Source organism: Ursus maritimus, unplaced genomic scaffold, assembly GCF_017311325.1.
Source record: "Ursus maritimus isolate PB19 unplaced genomic scaffold, ASM1731132v1 scaffold_18, whole genome shotgun sequence".
NCBI lineage: Eukaryota > Metazoa > Chordata > Mammalia > Carnivora > Ursidae > Ursus > Ursus maritimus.
The window spans coordinates 24,956,372-24,976,639 of NW_024424230.1; the positions used below are offsets into that span (position 1 = coordinate 24,956,372).

General features: G+C 50.4%; 2 protein-coding genes across 3 annotated transcripts in view; one reads left to right on the forward strand and one right to left on the reverse strand.

The window, feature by feature from the left end:
* CTIF (cap binding complex dependent translation initiation factor) overlaps positions 1 to 20,268 on the reverse strand; it is a 308,542-nt gene that overhangs the window by 285,522 nt on the left and 2,752 nt on the right. The window lies entirely within an intron of this gene.
* The window catches only part of LOC121103229 (basic proline-rich protein-like), a 2,902-nt gene continuing 2,149 nt past the window's right edge, over positions 19,516 to 20,268 (forward strand). Inside the window, exon 1 of the mRNA XM_040632374.1 lies at positions 19,516 to 19,693. Coding sequence (XP_040488308.1) covers positions 19,516 to 19,693 — 178 coding nt within the window. The remainder of the gene's footprint in view (positions 19,694 to 20,268) is intronic.

A 20,268-nucleotide genomic window follows, 5' to 3' on the forward strand; every position in this document is an offset into this window, starting at 1 on the left:
TCCCGAGACTCCTGCCGCCGTAGGGCCCGCAGCCTCAGCCGCTTCCTTGCGCGCCGGCCCCTAGCCTGGGAGATAATCCCCGGCCGCACAAGACTGGCGAGTGGGCGGCAAGGAAGGCGTGCGGCCCGCCGCGCACCCGGGAGCAGCTTCGGGCATGCACCCGACCGGCCAGGGCCGGGTGGGCGCAGGCAGCCTTGGCCCCATGATCTCCAGGACCAAGACAAGAATGGAAGGGGTAGCAGAGCGCGCTCGGTTCTCTCCAGGGTCCGGCAAGGCAGCGGCGGGGCGCGCGAAGACACGCCGCACCCACCGACGCCGCGGGCAAGGTCACCCGAGCGTGTTGGGAGGGTGGGGAGTGTACATGCGCGTACCCGCGGCCCCTCCCCGCCTCGGCCAGGAACCCGCACCCGCGCAGCCGAGTAGGCGCAGCCCGCCAGGTCAGGCATGTGGGGACGCGGGGAGAGTGACGGCGAGTCTCCCGACGCCACCGCGAGCCCGGAACCCCTCGCCGAGCTTCGACGCACACGCAAAACGCAGGGGGCTCCGCGCGCGCCCAGCTGCAGGACCCCAGTCCAGTACCAGTGGCGCGGGCGCGGCGCTATCAGCAGACATGACTAAGAGCCCAACTGGGACCGCGAGGGGGCTGGCGGGACGATTCACCGGGCAAGCGGGCCCACGCGCGTCCCCACTACGCCGCGGTCTGTCCCCCCACGCCCCCGCCCCCACACGCCCAGAGCGGTGTGTACACACACAAACAGCTGGCGGGAGGCGACGCCTGCTCCTCGGGTGGGAACAGCCTCCGGCAGCAACGCCTCCCTTAGAAGTCCACCCCTCCTGCTCACACCGGCCCCCAACCCCAGCCCCTGAAAACTCCACGAAACCCAACAGCCAACCGCCGACCAAAGGAGGGTTCCGGAACCCGATTGTCTTTTAATGTCAGTGTTAAGACATTCCCAGCTCACACCTGCGGTCCCTCGGATGCTTCCTCCAGACACATCCACGGCCCGCAGGTCCTCGGAGCCGCAGACCTCCGCCGCCGCAGAGCCGAACCACAACCCCTGCCCTCCCTGCCCCACGACCCGCGTCCAGGACAGTCACCTGTCAAATCAGTCCCGAAGAGCTGGAGCCGACCCTACCCCGCGGCCCCGCTCGGGTCACTCGCCACGAGCGAGCAGGCTTTTCAGAGCCTGTCAACTTAACCCCCGCCTGCCTGGCGGATCTATTCCCAGGCCCATACCCGCAAGGACAGGAATAATAAAAAGCCAACAGAATCACCACCGTGAGAATGTCCAAAAGCTGCGACCGCAATGGCTCCACCGATTCGGGTTCCTCCTCTGCTCCCATCCCTCGCCTCCGTTTGGCCTGCAGGCTCACCGGGGGACGGAGGGAGGGTGCCGCCTGTCTAGACGACAGACATCCCCGCGCTCGCGGGGACGGGCACGTTCACACACTCTCGCACGGCCGCTGCTACAGACACAATCAGTCACCGCAGGAGGGAGGGGGCTCGTGGAGACACTCTCGCGGGTCCCTCCGGCAGCCACCAGCGCAGCAGCCTCCTGGCGAGTCGCCACTCCAGGCGCCGCGCTCCTACCTCGGCGGAGCGCGGTCAGAACAGCTGCAAAAGTTGGCTGCTACCAAAGCAACTGCTTGATGCAGCAAATGCGGCTTCAAAACAAACGGGAGAGCAATCACGCTCGCTCTCTTCCTCCCCCGGCTCCGGAACCCGGCACATGACAGCGGCTACACCGCGCGGCTCCGACGCGAGCCTGGCTCCTCCGTGTGCGCGGCCCCCGAGAGCCCCCTCTTCCGGAGCCCCAGGCTACGGCTCCCCCTGGGCGGGGAGCCCTGCGGGATAACGGCGAACCTGGGAGGGGGCAGATCGTTAGTGCGGTCGCGACCGAGAGGGGTCGGAAGATGGGCACGGACGCCGGGCAGCCGGGGCGCAGGGAGGGAAAAGGGGCTAATTGTTTGGGGCGGTCTTCTCGGTTTAGCTATAAGCACGCGCGTCACGCAGCCCCTCCCGCGGGTCCCCGAATCGATCCGCAAGCTGAGCTGACTAAAAAGAGGGCGGGCGGGCGTGAGTGCTCAATCCTCGGGTCCTCCGGCCGCCGCTCCCGAGTCCGAGTCGGGGGTGGGGAAGGGGCAGGGAAGGGGAAGGGAGGGAGGAGGCTCCAGAGAGACCGACTCCCTGCCTCGAGTTCCGCGCGTCCTGGCTAAAGCGTGAGGATCCGCGCCCCAGCGCACAAACCCAACCGAGAGGGGAGGGAGGAGGGAAGGGAAAAGAGGGAGGGAGGGCGGGTGGGGGAGGAGTAGAGGAAGGAAAAAAAAACAAAAAACGATCCCTGCTCTGACACAGGGAAAGAGAATGTAGGAGAGTGACGTCCGGCCTCCCCACCCTCCGGCCACGTGCAAAGACTTGAAAGGAAAGAGGGCGGCGCGAGGCCTGCTGGGTAATGTGAAGTTCGCCTTTCTTTCCCGGGATGGCGGGCCCTTGGAGAGCGGGCGCCGCCGGGACGCCGTGGATGCCGCCGTGGATGTAGCGGAGACTGTCAGTGGGTCACGCCTAGACCGCCGGCCGACGCCCCCTCCCCGCGACCGTGGCGCGGAACCCTGAGGTGGGGACCTCCCGCATTGGAGAGAGAACTGGGGGGCTGAGGCGCGCACTCAGGCTTGCAAGGGAAACGTGTTGGTTTCGGGAGCGAGGAAGGCTTTCAGGATGAGACTCCGTGCTGAAAGTGCAAAAGTCTGTCCTATGGCAGATAAAAGGAAGCTTTATGTGTATCACTCAGGGACGGTCCATGTGGCGTTATTAATGCTGCATTAAATGCAGCTTGTTATTGAGATGCGTATGTTATAATTAACATTTGAACATCTCTGTGGCGAGGGCGAGGATGTTGTAATTAGATATGCACTTTGCACCAATTAATTTTCCATTGGCTCATGCTAAGGAGTTGGGACTGGGGACCTGGAGGCTGGAGAATTCAGTGCAATGGATAAGTCAGTAATCACTTAACCAGATCACCAATGTTTTCCAAGTACCTACTAAGGTGCCCAGGCACTGAGGTTCGACAGAGAGGCCTTTCTAGAAATACACGAGGCTGCAGCCAATCTTCAAGCAAGGGGCTTATAAACTCATCTGAGGAACTGTGTGAGCACATATAACTTCAGTGAATCCACTCATTAAACACATATGACATTTGGTGACCTCCTTTCCACAGATGGGGACATGCCTGGGAATGCCAAGACAAGTAGACCCTTAGTTGCTCCTCTCTGGAGCTCAAAGTCTAGTGTGAGGACCACGGTCAATGAAAGTATAGGGAAAAGGCAACACTTAACACAGGAATAAGCAGAAAGTTCTAAAGGAACCTCAGCACGGGAGCAGTCACCTGGATGGAGGGTGGTGCTGCAGGATAGAAGAGCTTCCTGGAGGAGGTGGCACTTGAGCAAAGAATCATTAAGATTTCAACGAAGGCAAAGGAAGGGTAGATATCTGACTAAAGCTACAGAGGCACCAGATGAGAGAAGCAGAAAGCCAATTCCGAAAAGTCCCAGCAGTTTGGCAAGGCAGAGGAGCAGATTGATGGGGGCGAGGGGAGGTTGGGGGAGGTGTTCAAGGGGCAGGAATGGAAGGGTGGATCGTAGAGGACAAAGGAGCCTGGGATGAGCTTCTCACTAGAGGTGAGAGGCTTGAAGTCGCTCCTTGAAAGGAGGAAGTGGGATATCGCTTTTTAGTGGGAGAGCTGATCTTCCAGGCTTGTGGCTCGCGTGAGCCAAATTATGGGGAGGAAAGCAAAGCACGCGACAGTGACGCCTGGCAGAATCCCGCTCATTTGATCTTCTTGTACCAAGGGCATGGGGGCGTGTCATCCCCCTCCCTTCTAGGGGAAGCCAGCAGGTCTTTACCGCAGAGGGGTATAGGGAAGCCAGTTCATGCTCCCAGGTCTGGTATCCCTCACCAAAGGAACATGTTTAAGCATACCTGACTCTTCCCCGCTGGTTTGTCCCTCTTCTGCCTCATTGGTTCAAGCAGGGTGTTATTTTTTATGCTTTAACATCTGGATGACTTCCTAGGTTTACAAAATATAAAATAGTACTGAGTCTATCCACTCAGCAAATTCCCATGGACCTACCTTTTTGTTGTCAGTGTTGCTTTGCGCTTGTGTTTATGTTTGTTACCTACAAAGAGACAAGAATGGAATGGTCTGGGTCTGGTTTGGCTCTCTGCTTTAAACCACCCCCAGAGGTGAGGAGAGACTGAGCAATGTGCAGAATGCAAAAACATCCGCAGAGAGTACACACCTCTCTGTTTGGGGAGTGCCTGGGGTGAGCCGGCCAGTGGGGATGGCATGCTTCCCCGCCGTCAGCTTGACCCTGGGTTTGACTCGCAGGTATGCTGCTTCCCAGCTCTGTGACCTTGGACAGCTTCCCTTCACCTCCACATGGTGACCTTGGATAGTTTATTCAGCCATCCTTGGCCTTGTGAGAAGCAATGGTGATAGTATCTTTGCGCTGGCTCTGCCACAGCAAGTGGTCCGTGACAGCGGACTCCCTTCCTCGCCCAGGTTTTTGGGCCAGGGGAGGATCCCTGAACTTTTCTTTCTGTGGAGTCGCCAGCAGAGCTGGTGCACCGGGGGATTCCTGGGGGGGGTGACTCATCCTCACGTGTGAAACAGATTAGGTTTGTCTTCAAGGAACCTTCGGTTCTAGTCCCCCACCCTCCACTGGGCCAGCTCTCCTAGCCCACACCGCCCCCATCCTGCTGCCCAAGGACCCCGTAGTGTGTCAACCCAGCCAGGGCACCTCCTCTGGGCCCTCGCATTGCTTCTCCTCCCTGCCTATATCAACACTCTTGCCCTCTCTGCTCCCCCTGTCAACAGAGCTCGGCTTCTCTTTACCTCCCGTCTGCTAAACCTTCCTTAACGGAGGATAAGATAAGCCTTTGACCCGCCTCCTCCAGCCCCTACATATTTGTCTTTACATGTTTTCTTTTATTGAGAGCTCTCTGAAATGGTCTCTGATGATGGGGTTCCAGGCTGGAGTGTGGGGATCTCTTGAGAGGGGGAGCTCTGTGGGATCCTCAGACCAAAGCCTCCCCAGAATGCGAGGCCCAGGGCTGACGTGGTCCTCATCTGGTGTCCCTCCTTCTCTGCTCTCTAGTGGATCTTACACCCACGCTGCACGCTCGGTCCGAGCTGCTGCTGGGGACGGAGTTCATGAACTAGCACCAGAATGGGCTTTAATTGTGGCAGATCTGAGTTGCCAAGAGTTGCCTTTGTTTGACTGGATCACCACATAGCCTAGAAATTGAAAACCAGAATGATTCTCTGTTTTAAGCAGCTGCTTTCCCCCACCACATGTGCCCAAGATAGTAGCAAAAAGAAATATTCTCCCTTTCTTCTCCTTCCTTCTTCTGCCTGCCTTCCAGGCTTTCCTGTCTCAGTCAGTACATTTTTATTGAGGCCTGGTGGGAACCTACCAGAGTGTGGGGTCGGGGGAGAGGCTACCTGTCTCTCAGGAGCCGGGGGAGACCGTGTGCTATTAGGGAAAATGACGAAGTGCCACATGGCGCGAGGGGGACCTCGCAAGTGAGCCAAGGCTTCCCAGTAGGCTGGCATGGTAAGACAAGGCTTCTGGGAGGAAAGTGGGCCGGGGGAGGAGGGCAGCAGTGGCCAGAATCCCTGTTGGGTAGCACCCCTGGCCTGGGAGACGTTGCGAAGATGTGGCCCTCTTTAGGTGTTCAGGCTGGGTTCATCATGTGTCGGTCTGATGGCCACTGGCCCGGCAGAAGGAAGGAAGTTACCCGTCTGGTGCCCTGCACTCTGCAAGCTGTGGTGTTGGCCTGGAGATAGTGGCTTGATAGAACCAGGTTATATTTCACCTGTGCTCATCTCGGCTTCCACTCACAACCCCAAAGACCAACATCTGAAAGGCAGATTGGAAAGTGATCCTCTGGGGCTGAAGTTGGTGGTGGAGGAAGGGCATCAATAGAGAATCCATCGAGCTTGTAAAAAGGCAGAAGCTAACAAGAAATAAACCAAGGGGTATTTATTGGGAACATGCTATGCATCAGGCATTGCAAAGACCATGGTGGAACTAAGTATGTGAGAGTAGGTTCCAGATCCCACCCGACCTCTTTGCTGCTGGGTGACATTTCTTCCCTCTGGGCCTAGTTTCCACACCTGTAAGATGGGAAGGCTGGACTGTACAATCTCAAAGATTATCGTCCAGCTGTCCCCAGCGCCACCAACCCCTGGTAAAAGTAGCTTTAAAATTAAGCTGCCAAAAGGACGAATTTTTAGGCTGTTTCATCTCTCCAGCAGAGCTGAGGGGTTTGTAGTCTCCGTTACACAAAGCCCTGAAAGCCATGAGGGAACATAAGACAGTAGATCTTGTTTTGCAAGATTCAAGGATAGTTAATAAAGCCCACGAGTAGTCAGGCATTCTTCAAGTCCCTCAGAGTCTAAGGTCAGACCTCAGGTCAGTGGCAGGAGCTCCTTATCCACATGATGGCCTTGTCCATGACGAGGACCTGGGCAAAGGGACATCCCTACAACTCCGCAAGGAACGAGTTTCAATGTCAGGTTACGCTCTGTAAAACCCTGCAATACTCACCCTGGGAGGGACAGCCAGGCATTGGAGCAAAGCTGGCCAACACGTGATCCCAGGGACCACAGGCCATTGGCCTAGGCCTGGACTTAAGAGACCCAGGCTCCAGGGATCAACTGAGTCAATCAGAATCCGTCTTGCAGGATCTCCTACAGAAGAGGCTGAAAGGCCTTTTTTTTTTGCTCATTGGTGACTGCTCCTCATCAGTCTTGGTTGGTGCCCTCTTTCCACCCGTGGCCTTGATGGGCCAGTGCAAGATGAGAGAAAGCTGGGGTTGGTGGAGTGGGGAAGAGGGAGAGAGATGTCAAACATAACCTCAGTTTCGATTTTCTGATTCTCAGTGTACTATACTTCTCTCTAGATTCCTGGATATCTCTGTATCCTTACAGTACCCTTTCATTTGTGCTCGTTGAGAGGGTTTCTGCCTCGGTAATCCAACGACCGGCATCTAGAACAACAGCCTCAGAGGCAGGACCTCGCGAAGAGAAGAGTTAGGGCCATTACGTGATCCCTATAACTGGGAATTACGCCTCCCGAAGATGTCCTTCCCTTTTCTATCCTAGATGTCTCCTTTTCTCCACTAAATTTGTAATTCCTGTCTCCTAAATCTTATTCTGAAAGGTCCGCAGAATAATTTTGGCCATGAACCTTCCACAGTCTCTAAGTCCCCTTTCTTTTCCAAAGAACAATAGCCAATATATTAATTGAGTAGTTACTATTTGCCAGGCAACAAGAAACATTTGTCTCCCTTCTTCAACACAGCAACTTTTATAGTAGAAGGAATGGAAGAGGGGTGATGGAACTTGCCGCGGGGTGAGAGGGGGAGCACACAGCCAGCCGGCAGTGGACCTCAGGAGCTCGCGAGCTTAATCCACGCCCTCTTCCCGAACAGCAGGCGTCACCTTCTCTAAGTCCCCAGGGGAGCTCCCTGTCCTCCAGCTGTAGGAAACGCTGTTCTTCCTCACCGGTGAGTCAATGAGGAGCTATACTCCTATAAAATAGGAGTATTTTTTTCTTTTAAACTGAGACTTCAGAGATGTGTATGCCCCAAATGATTTTATGCCATAGAAGAATGATCTTTGTTCACATATCTCATCGGGTCAAAAAATATTTTTTGATCTAATATGTTTGTCAGTTATCTGGCTCCAGATTATTTTACCAGAATAGACGCTTTAAATGATGGTCTAAAGATGAAATAAATATTTTTTTAACATTCTATAAGTTTAATGTGTACAGTGTGATTATTTTTTAATTAATTTTTTTAGTTTTTTAATCCCAGTATAGTTAACATACAGTGTTATATTAGCTTCAGGTGTACAATATAATGATTCAACAACTCTTGTGCATTACCAGTGCTCGTCATGATAAGTGTACTCCTAATCTCCTTCACCTATTTCACCCATTCCCCCAGTATTTCCATAAAGATGAAATGTGTTTTTAAATGATTTAAAATTTTTGGAATTAATGATTCAAAAAAGTCCGAGATTATTTTTTAAGCCCTTATTTATTTGTTTATTTATTTAAAAAGATTTATGTTATTTATTTGAGAGAGAGAGCACACACACACACAATACCTCGTGCAAGTGCGGGAGGGGCAGAAGGAAATCTCAAGCAGTTTCCCCATTGAGTGGGGGAGCCCACTTCAGGGCTCAATCTCACAACCCCTGAGATCACAACCTGAGCCAAAACCGTGAAGTGGACGTTCAACTGACTGAGCCACCCAGGTGCCCTGTTTTTGCCCATATTTATATAAAAGTGAATATCAGTAAATTTCACAAATACTTTCTTCTGACACCCCAGTGGCTCATTTTGGCAAATACATACCATATCTGATTTTTATTTTATTTCCTGGCTTTTAAAGATTTTATTTATTTGACAGAGATAGAGACAGCCAGTGAGAGAGGGAACACAAGCAGGGGGAGTGGGAGAGGAAGAAGCAGACTCATAGTGGAGGAGCCTGATGGCTGGATCCCATAACGCAGGGGATCACACCCTGAGTCAAGGCAGACGCTAACCGCCAGGCCGCCCAGGCGGATTTTTAATGCTTGTCACGTTTCCCAATTTGTTGCACAAATGATTATGGAAATAATGAAGAGATGCAGTCAACTGAATCTGAATTCCCCTTCAACTTATTTATTACCCCAGTAAGCTTTTTATTATTTATTTATTAATTTTTAAAAATATAGTCATTTTTATTTTTCAAGATTTTATTTATTGATTTTGACAGAGAGAGAGAACGTGTGTGCCACGCTGTGGGAGCTGCAGACAGAGGGAGAGGGAGAAGCAGGCTCCCCATCGAGCATTGAGCTCCGACATGGAGCTCCATCCCAGGACCTCTGGGATCAAAGTGACTCTGAGCCGAAGGCACTGAACAGATTGAGCCACCCAGGCACCCTCAAGACGGCACATTTTAAACAGGAAATGGAGCAATTTTAAAAACCTGAGATATGCCAGATACCAAATAGAGATGGAGTTGACTGTTCAGGGAAAGGGGTATCTTGAGAGCCAGAGCATTGTGGAAGCTTCACAGATGTGGAACCTGAGTCAGGCTTTTGAAGCCCGAGTGTTATTTATGCGCGGGGAGGGTAGGGGAAGGCTGGCCGGCAGCCTGGGCTTCATAAATGGGAAACTACAGGTAGGGTGGGAAGTCAGCAAAGGGAAGGAAGAGGCAGAAGGTCCAGTGGTTAGTAACGTGGGAGTTGCGGTGAGCCTGGCCTCCGGAGGCCGATTGCATCAGGGTTTATCTGCAGCCAAACCCTTTATAACCGAACTCGTGTCCTCTATAAAATGGGGGAATAACAGTGCCTCCCCTTTGTGTCTCAGTTAGGAGGATTAGGGGCGGTCATGTATACAAAAAGCACTTTGCGCATTGTAAGTGCTCCCTGGAAGCTTAGGTTTTATTTTTTGGTTATTATTGGTGTTTTTGTTGTTATCTTGGGGATAGGTTATATGGGTCCTTTTGGGAAGAAAATCTGATCACTTGGGACTTATTCTTGTGCCCCACAGGAGTGCCGTTAGATTTTGTGTTTTGAGCGAAAGTGCGCCCCAGACCCTGGATTCATTCTGGCTTGAGCTACCAACCCAGTCATCCCCTTATCATCTTCCCCTGTCAGCAGAGCCTGGGGAAAGTACGATGGTGCCCTGAGGCTCGAAGCAGATGTTCTCTCTCCTCTCACCCATGTGGGAGACACAATCCGCACGTCCCACCTCCTTTTTGTTTTTGACAATATTGATTATCAAATTTGCTTAGACTTTACCTTTCCTCCAGAAAGGCTTTTTTACATTCTAAAATATACCCAATACATGAAAATAGGAGTTTACACAAAAGACACTTTATGAGATGATCATCCTTTTGGCAAAAGGAGTAACCATAGTTTCCTTAAATAGCAGCTCACCGGTGTATCCAGCATCAGCCCTCATTGACAGATTGTGCTTTGCCAGAAACTCAGCCTGGAATGCACCTGTGGTTATTAGGTGTGGTTCACAGCATGATTTCTCACTCATGACCACCCCTTCCCAGGAGTTGACTGATTTTGATCAAGTTTGATACTTGAATAAAGAGTGTAAGAAGCCTTGAATTTATTGTGTTCCATCTTTAAGCCAGGAATAGGGGTTTGCTGAATTCTTTTGAAGAATTTCTGCAAAGTCTAAATGAGCACAGCTCACCAGTGGCATTGACTCTGGTCTAGAGATCACTGGACTGCCAGTACATCAGGGAAGGCTTGGAGGAAGTGGCAAAGGAGGTTTTCAAAAACAAGGAAAGATGCCATTTGACTGACATCAATTGGAGACCATCCCAGGGGAAGGGAGAGCTATACGGGAAGATGTTGGACCCTCCCTGCAGGGCCAGCCAGTCTGGAACCTCAGATGGGCCACGGAAGAGAGAGGAGCAGACCGCAGACAGTTGGCCTGTCCCCCAACCTAGAAAACAAAATTTTGATCTGACACAGAGATAAGATGAAACGTTCCCTTTCTGCTATGTACTTTATTTCAGGCCTTATCAAACATACCCCTTCATGGCATGTTGCCATGACAACCTTTATACAGTCACTGAGGGCATCTGTAATTGGTAGAAAATAACATTAATTTAGTTTTTTTTTCTGAGTGAGTTTGAGTTTTTTAGGCTACTTAAAGTACTCAGATGAAATCTTTGCCTGAGCATTCTAATAATCACCTTGTAATTCACCATTAAGCCAGCACCAGTGAACTCTTTTGCCTCGATTGAGTTGTAATTTTCGATCCTGCTTCCTGGGCAGGGCCTGGCTCTGGAAGCGGGTCGCGGGCCTGTGATGCAGATCATAACCTAGGCTGTGCTTCCTGAAGCCTCCAGGCCGTGGAATGAACTTCTAGGATCCTGGGAAAATGCAAGCAGGCTCTGAGTGGTCCACCTGTCAGCTATAGCAAGCATTCAATCCCACCTCAAAGAACATTCCAGGTTGTCCTCACTGTGGCTTCTTCATTCCCACTTTCTCCTTCCACTGGATATATTCCTTAATTTCTAGTATAAAAACCCCAGTTATGGAATTACAGGTTTTTTTTTTTCTCTCTGATTTTCTTTTTGTTTTTTAAAAAATTGTGGTAAAATGAATATAACATAAAATTAAACCATCTTAACTATGTTTATATGTAAAATTCTGTGGCACTAAGTACATTCACATTGTCGTGTTACCATTATCCATACATAGAACTTTCATTTTGCGAAATGGAAACTCTGTACCCATTCAATAAGAACTCATTCCTTCTTCCCCAGCCTCTGGTAAACCACCATTCTGTTGTCTGTCTCCATGAGTTTAACCACCGTAGAGGGCTCATAATAGCATCACAGTGTTTGTCCTTTCTTTTAAGTGACTGGCTGATTTCACGTAGCGTGATGTCCTCAAGCTTCATTCATGTAGTAGCCCGCGCAGAATTTTCTTCCTTTCTAAAGCTGAATATTATCCCATTGCATGCATACACTACATTTTGCTTACCCACTCGTCTACTGATGCACAGTTGGATTACTTTCACCCTTGGCTATTGTGAGTAACGCTGCCATGAACATGGGTGTGCAAATATCTCTTGAGGCCTTGCTTTCATTTCTTTGGGGGCACACACCCAGAAGCGGGATTGCTGGGACTGCTATGGTCCCTGCTATTTTTAGTTTTTGAGGGAACCTCTCCATACTGTTCTTCCTGGCAGTTGTACCATTTTTACTTTTCATCAACAGCAATACCTAGGGTTCCATCCCTCCTCCACATTATGCCGAGACATTATACTTTTCTAAGCTTCTTTCTTTTCTAGAGTGTCATCTACTTAAAAGTCAAAAATACAAGCGGGGTATTTTGGAAAGAAGAAAGGCCTGTTCAACTCAAATTTCTCATTAAGTTTTTATTTTTTGTTTTTTTGTCTCTAAAGATTTTTATTTATCTTGTTTCATATATATAGGCGGCCACAAAGGCTATAGAGGGAACAAGTGGTGGAAGGGAGGAGAACAAAGCGGAAGTCATAGCTTATAGGTCTGATGCCTCTGGCCCCATAACGCCAGGATTACGCCTGAGCCGAAGGGCAGACGTGCGAACTGCTGTGCTACCCAGGCGCCCTAATCCCACCCACAATGACACGCTCATAATAGTACGATCAGCGCTGACATTAATTGAACACATTAGCATGTGGTCGACCCTCTTATCTTGTATTAGGGTTTCCAGAGAAACAGAACCAACAGGGTGTGTGTGTGTGTGTGTGTACACATGAGGATATATATATGTGTGTGTATAAACGTATATATACACAGGAGGATGATTTTCACTCAGTCTACTAAATCAAATACTACTTTTTTTCTGGGGGATTACCCTCATAGACACTCCCCAGAAATCATGTTTGACTAGCTCTGGGCATCCTGTAGCTGAGTCGAGTTGTCGCTGCTAAAATTAACCATCACAGCAGCCTATGTTAGTTACTCTCACTCGATTTTTACACTAGTTTCATCAGCTGCCAGCTTCCAGATGAAGAAACTGAGAATCTGTGAGAGTTTCTGAGTTGGTGATTCGCCCAAGGCCCTATCAGCAAGTCATTGTTACAAACCACTGAAGGCGGACTCGTGAAGGAGGCCACGAAGGATTCCGGCACTGAGCAAGACTTGCTTCCACCTCCAGCCATGCGGTTCTTTTCTTATGTTTCTCAAAATGTAGTGCCATTCCTGGTGATGACAACAAACAATAATGAACACAACAATGATAATACGTGGTGAAAGAGAAAAAGGAGCATAACTCAAATGTTCGACTATAATCTCCACATGTAAAAACCCTCCATATTTGAACATCTCATATTCATAGAGAACTAAATTAGACGGTGATTATTCCTATAATGGAATTATTTGCTTTATAGAAAGATTCACTGAATTATCCTCTTCTCTTGTGATGAGTTTTCCCATTCACTTAAAACAGGAATTAATTTATAAATAATGTGGCTTTATAGATGGCTCCCCCAGAACACAACTATTGCACGCTGCGAAACCAAATCAAGTTGCTAAAATGATTTCGATTACGGATAATGATGGGGGGAGTATCGTCACTACAGCCTTTTGAGGATTCCAGCTACAAAGGGATTTGCAGACTAACTATTAAACCACCACCCTTAATCTTGTGAAATCATGAAGGACCAGAGAAATGCCAAAAGACATGTGGAGCGGATTATTAAGCAGCAAAATGGTTTGCAAGCACCCAGCAGAAGAAGGAATCATTTGAAGAGTCCTTTTAACAAGGCGTAAATAGTAGCCAAGACACACTGGAATCTTTTCTTGGATTGCCAGTGCTAAGAGAGAACTAGAATAGGAGAGAGCCATGGGTCTGTGTTATGCGCTGGCAGTCCTCCTGACCTTCTCATGAAAAAGCAGCAGAAATGTCAATGGAAAATAACACATGGCTAGAGGAGCCAAGTAGCCACGGGCTTTTGGCTGAGATGACATGTGGTGTGCTGGTAGAAGACTTCTGTCCAGGTAATCAGCACTAGCAGGTACCTTCCCAATCGTGGTCAGTGAGGCATTGCATTCGGCTGCGACAACAGAGACCCCAGTTACAGCGGCTTCAGAAATGATCGGGATTTTCTCTCACATTAAAAAAAAAAAAAAAAAAAGTTGGTACAGCCACTTTGAAGACAGTTTGGCAGCTTCTTCCAGAACTAAACATACCTCTTCCCATGTGATCCAGCAATCACGTTCCTTGGTATTTTTACCCAAAGGAACTAAAAACTTATGTCCACACAAAAACTCGCACATGGATGTTTATAGCAGCTTTGTTCTCATAACTGGAAAAACTTGAAGCTCAAGATGTCCTTCAGTAGGTGACTGGGTAAATAAACTGTGGTTCATCCAGGCAATGGATGCTCATTCTGCGAGCCAAAATGAAATGCGCTATCAGGCCACAGAAAGATATGGAGAAACCTTTTAAATATATACGGCTAGGTGAAAAAAAAGCCAGTTGGATAAGGCTGGATGATCCCAACTATATGACATTCTGGAAAAGGCAAAACCAGAGCAAAAGAGAGGAAAGATCAATGGTTGCTAAGCATTCTGGAGGAGAGAAGGGAGGGATGAACAGATGTAGCATGGGGGGCTTTGTAGGACGGTGAAACTACTCTGTCTGATAACTACAATGGGGGATGCAAGTCATCACATGTATGTCAGAACCTATAGAATGTCCAACATCAAGAGTGAACCCCAATAAACTGTGGATTTTAGTTAATAATAATACATTCGATATCGGCTCATCAACTGTGGATACATGTACCCCCACTCAATGCAAGATGTTAATAATAAGGGAAACAGTGGGGAGGGGGAGGCCAGATATGGAAACACTGTTCTTCCTGCTTGATTTTTCCGTAAACCCAAACGAAGCTCAAAAGGAAAGTCGATTATTCTTAAAAAGAAAAGCGCATGGAGAAACAAAAAATGTCCAGAATTGGGCAGTCTCATGTTGAAGTGGTAGGTCCATGTTTCGACCGCTGGCTCTGCCCTTCTTTCCAGTCTGCCTCCGGGGCCGTGCATGGCTTCCATCTCAAAGTTGGCTCATGGTCACAAAATGATGACTTGAGCTCTAGCTACCTGAGCGTCACCTGACAGCGGAGGAATGGGAGGAAGGGCAAAGGGACATTTGATTCTCTGCCAAATCAGTCTCCTTAAAAGGTCCCAAAGAAGTACAAACTGCGTATTAGATAATATTGGGGAATTATTGTTCATTTTGTTAGGTATGATATTAGTATCGAAGTTATGTTAAAAAAAAGGAAGTATTTTGGAGAGATGGACACTGGAAGTATTTATGGGTGGAAAGAATATAACCTCTGGGCTTTGCTTTAAAAATAATTTGGGGGCACCTGGATGGCTCAGTCAGTCGAGCCCCCAACTCTTTGATTTCGGTCAGGTCATAATCTCAGGGTCAAGAGATCGAGCCCAGCTTCAGGCTCCATGCTGGGAGTGTGAGCCTGCTTGAGATTCTCTCTCCCACCCCTTCCCCAGTGTCCTCCTCTAACCCCACCCCTCCACTCGAACGCCTTCTCCCCTAAAAATAATAATAAAAAAAAATAAATACATGAAATTAAAAAAATAAAATAATCTAGGAAAAGAAAAAAGACACAAGAATTGGAAGGATCAGTGAAATGAAGAGTGAAATGTTGATAGCTATATAAACCGTGCGCAGGGTACATGGCAGTTCTTATAATGATTTCTCTACTTTGGGAGACGTTGTATTTGTTATTATAAAAAGTAAGAAAAGTATATATTTCTGCCTACATTTCATTGGCTACCCTGACTTGCAAGAGAGACTGGGGAATGATTTTTACTCTGGGCATTTGTCACACTCAACATACGGAGTCCTGCTGGTGAGGGAGAAGGAAGCCTGGGTACTTGGACGGCAACCAGCACGTTCTGCCGCGTCGCCAATAGCAAGCTATTGGAAACCACTTTCTGGCAGAGTTCTCAAATCAGATGGCTCCCTGGCTCAAGCCACATTTTCCTCCATTATTGCCAGGACAGCCTGTGGGTTAGACTCCCGCCAGTAGTCTTAATCATGTCCTCGTTCTTATTACCTGGAATGTTCTTCCCGGAGCCATTGATTATTTATTTATGTATTTTTCCTTCCCTCCACTCATTCACAGAGTTTCTACTTCCCATCCTTTAGGACTCAACTCCTAGCACAAGCGGAAGATCAGAGGGAGAGGGAGAGAACCCCAAGAAAACTCCCTGCTGAGGCGGAGCTCAACATGGGTCTCTATCTCACCACCCTGAGATCGTGATTCTGAGTCAAAACCAAGAGTCAGACGCTGTGCCACATAGGCCCTCCGTAGAAATGATATTTCACTTTTAGCTAGCACTTACCAGGTGCCAGGCAACATGAGAAGAGCCTTACTTGCATTATGTCATGTAATTTTCTACAACAATTCAAGGACCAAGGCACTAATATTAAGTCCATTCTTACAGATGAGGAACTGAGCCTTGAAAAAGTTAAACACTGGCCCAAAGTAACCTTGTGATAGTAAGTTCTAGAACTAGATTCAATCTCCAGGCATTAGAGACCTATACTCTCAAAATTACAAAAGATACTCCCACCTCCAAATACTGTGTGGAATTTAAGAATAAAATGCTTTTCATGAGCTGCAAAAGCATTTCCAAAATTAAAACATTTCCCAGTGGTGAAAAAAAAGGGAGTGAAATCACCCAGAGGTTCAGACTTGAAACAAGTGAATGTCTTCTCTTTCAATCCAGAAATATCCATTGCATTGATTTATTGTGAGCTCGGCACTGTGTTAATGGCCACGGGAAGCAGAGCTAGAAGAGTAGCTGGTGTGTTTCTGGCCCTTAGGGCCTTGCTAGCAGTGTGGCTGGAGACACAACAGAGAGAAAGAGCCTGAGGCAGGCAGAGGGTGGGAGCGGGTGGCAGTCGGGATGTGCTGAGGGAAGACCCCGTGAAGGCCTGGGGCAGGTGGCCGGAACGGGGACTACAGAGCACAGTGGTCTTGGATGAGAGCAGGCCCCTCCTGGACTTTTCTCTGGGTCTTGTCCAAAGTTTCCCCCACGGAGCTAGGCCCGGAAGGCGCTCCCATGTGATACTGAATTTCTGGATCAATGCCTCCATCTTTGTTTCTCTAGCTAAGAATGGAAGTTGGGGTCTCCCGACTGGGCCAGGACAGGAAGAGAGGCTATTCTCCTTCAAGCCCCAAAGAACACTTCTGTTGCCCTGTGTCCCCGTGACCTTCTGTGGTGTTTGGAGAAAGGCGGCTATGTGAGTGTCCCCATAATGGAGCCTTGAGGGCTGCTGGCTTTGAAAACCCTCACCTCTCCATTCTCTCCCCTGGGGAAGCCAGGGGATAATTGGGTATTACATGTGCAGCCTCTAAGACACAGGGCCCTTTCAGCACATGATTGTCCCCTGGGAGTGGCCGCATTTGTGTCGCCTGCAATTTTCCCCTGGGCAGGTGAAGGGAGGCAGGTCAGGCCCAGCTGCCTTTTCAGAGCTGGAATCGTGCCTGGGTTTGGGGACTGTGGTAACATTCATGGCGATGCAAAACTGTAACAGTGGAGGCCATGACAATGACCACAGAGTGTAATCTTTAGCACTACACTATTTTCTCTTCCTTTGGGGGAAGCTGTGCACAGAGCTAATGTGGCTGCCCACCGGCACTGCCTTCTCTTCTTGTGAAGTAGAGCGACCCTACACCGTGGCTTCTTCCCGCTGGCTACCTGGCTCCTCTCCTCCTTCCCTCCAGACCTCCGGTTCCCTTGGTCTTTTCACTCCCTCCCCCTCAAGCCTCAGAAGCGCTACTCGGGAAGAGTGTGGTCACCAGCATTTATAGTCATGGATAGAAGAACGAAGTTCTGAGAAGGAATTAGGGGCTGAGATTCTGCACACTGGCTTGGCCACGGGGTCTGGCTTTTGTGACCTTGGGCAAAGTCACGTTGCCCCTCTGGTTCTGCCTCCATGTGAATAAGTCCATGTGGTGAGGGCGGGAGGGTCTAGATCTATGGTTCTCAACCTTGGTTATACACTGAGCCATCTAGGCTGCTTTTTAAAATATCGGTGGCCAGGGAGCCACCACACTGTGATTTTGGGGGCAAAGCCAAAAAGCTCCGTATTTTAAAAGCTCCCTGCAGGGGGCGGGGGGTGTTCTAAAGTAAGTCCAGGCTGGAGAACCTCCTATGTGTGATGACTTCTAAGACTATGACTATAAATGATTCTTACAGATCCCTGATTAGCCTGGTCAGTAATATTGGCACTTTATGTCTTATTCCTATGGATGGAATTAAAATATCGATTTCCTTTGCACGCATAGAGAAAGGTAGTATCATTTTCATGATCGGGCTTTCTAGACATCTCAAGAAGTGTGATGTTCACAGAGTGGCCCTTCAGGGTGGCTCTGATGACCACCTGCCTCAGAATTCCAGTCGGGCGTCATGGCGGTGAGGAGGGTGGCACCGGCATGCTCCCCAGGAGCCAGGTTCTGCGGGCATAGAAGGATGAAGCCTCACCGCTGGCAAAGGGAGCCCTCGTGCAGACATCTTCAGTCACCTGGTGTTGAATAGCAGGTGAGTCTCCCACCATTTGACAAGAAAGAGAGCAGCTAGTGCTGCTGGTGCATGGGGTGGTGGGACAGGCTCAGGGTGTGACCCATCGTCACGGGTGAGCTGGCCATGGCATGCGCTGGGTAGCAGCCTAAGCAGCTGGAAAGAAGGTCATAATACTAAAACTGCAAAAATCCAGAAGGTCCTGGAAGGGGTATTAGGATGGCACCAAAGAGACCTTCTGTTTATTTGCTTCTGTCATGTCTGGCTCTGGGGGGCCGTGCCCTATAAAGTAACCTCTGATTTTTTCTTGTTGTTTCTAATTCAATAGACACCCAGGGAACTTGTACACCAGCCTGGTAAGGAGCGTTGGAGAGAGGGCATGCGGATAGGTACCCCTGAGGCCTACGTCCCACGGTTTGACTCTCTGTGACCCCTATCGTATCTGGTCCTTTGAGTGTTTTCTGCGGATTTCTCTTCCCGGCGGGATCATCAGCTCTGTGAGGACGTGGATCTTGTCTAGTGTTTTGCATGTACTAACCAGTGCCGAGTCCAGGAGTGAGCCCACAGCGACGTTTGCTGACATGCTTCTTTGTTTGATTCTCACTATGGCTCCGAACAGGAGGGCAGGATCCTCTGACGTTCCTAATGCTAACGTTCATTCATTCTGCAAATATGTGTTGAGTCCCTGATATGCATTGGGCACTCCTGGGTTACGGACTGAATGTCTGTGTGCCCCTCTCCCGAACTCATATGTGAAGCCCAACCCTTAACGTATGTTATGTGGAGATGGGTCCTTTAGGAGGTTAGATGAGGTCGTGAGGGTGGGACGCCATGGGATTGGTGCCCACAAGAGTGAGATGCCAGGAGAGCTAGTACCTTCTCTCTCTCTGTCCCCACCGCTCCCCCAGCAAGTGCACGAAGAAGAGCTCGTGTGCACACAGAAAGGAGACGGTGGCCTCCGACAAGCCAAGAGAAGTGGTCTCAGAATGAACCTTACCTTGCAGGCACCTTGGTCTTGACTCCGCCCGGACTGTAAGAATATAGCTTTCCATCGTTCCCACCCTCGGCCCCACCTCCCCGGGGTCTGTCCCCCCCACGCCCCGCCCCCCACACACGCCAGAGCGGTGTGTACACACACAAACAGCTGGGCGGGGGAGGCGACGCCTCGCTCCTCGGGGTGGGAACACACAGGCCTCCGGCAGCCAACCCTCCCCTTTACAAGTCGCACCCCCTCCCTGCTCACACCGGCCCCCCAACCCCAGCCCTGAAAACTCCACGAAACCCAACAGCCAACGCCGACCAAAGGAGGGGTTCCGAACCCCGATTGTCTTTTAATGTCAGTGTTAAGACATTCCCAACTCACACCCGCGGTCCCCGGGATGCTTCCTCCAGACGCACCCGAGCTCCGGCCCGCGGTCCTCGGGGGCCGCAGACCTCCGCCGCCGCAGACCGAACCACAACCCCCTGCCCTCCCTGCCCCCACGACCCGCGTCCAGGACAGTCACCTGCTCGTCGTCCTGAAGAGCTGGAGCCGGAGCCCACCCCGCGGCCGCTCGGGTCACTCGCCACGGCGAGCAGGCTTTTCAGAGCCTGTCAACTTAACCCCCGCTCCGCCTGGCGGATCTATTCCCCAGGCCCAATTACACCGCGGCGACAGGAATAATAATAAAAAGCCAACAGAATCACCACCGTAGGGAATGTCCAAAGCTGCGACCGCAATGGCTCCACCGATTCGGGTTCCTCCTCTGCTCCCATCCCCCGCGCCCCCCGCGGCCCGCAGGCTCACCGGGGACGGAGGGAGGGTGCCGCCTGTCTAGACGACAGACATCCCCGCGCTCGCGGGGACGGGCGCGCACACACTCTCGCACGGCCGCTGCTACAGACACAATCAGTCACCGCAGGAGGGAGGGGCTGCGTGGAGACACTCTCTCGGGGTCCCTCCGGCAGCCACCAGCGCAGCAGCCTCCGGCCCGGAGTCGCCACCCAGGGCCGCGCTCCCTACCTCGGCGGAGCGCGGTCAGAACAGCTGCAAGTTTGGCTGCTACTAAAGCAACTGCTTGATGCAGCAAATGCGGGCTTCAAAACAAAAGGGAGAGCAATCACGCTCGCTCTCTTCCTCCCCCCCCCCCCCC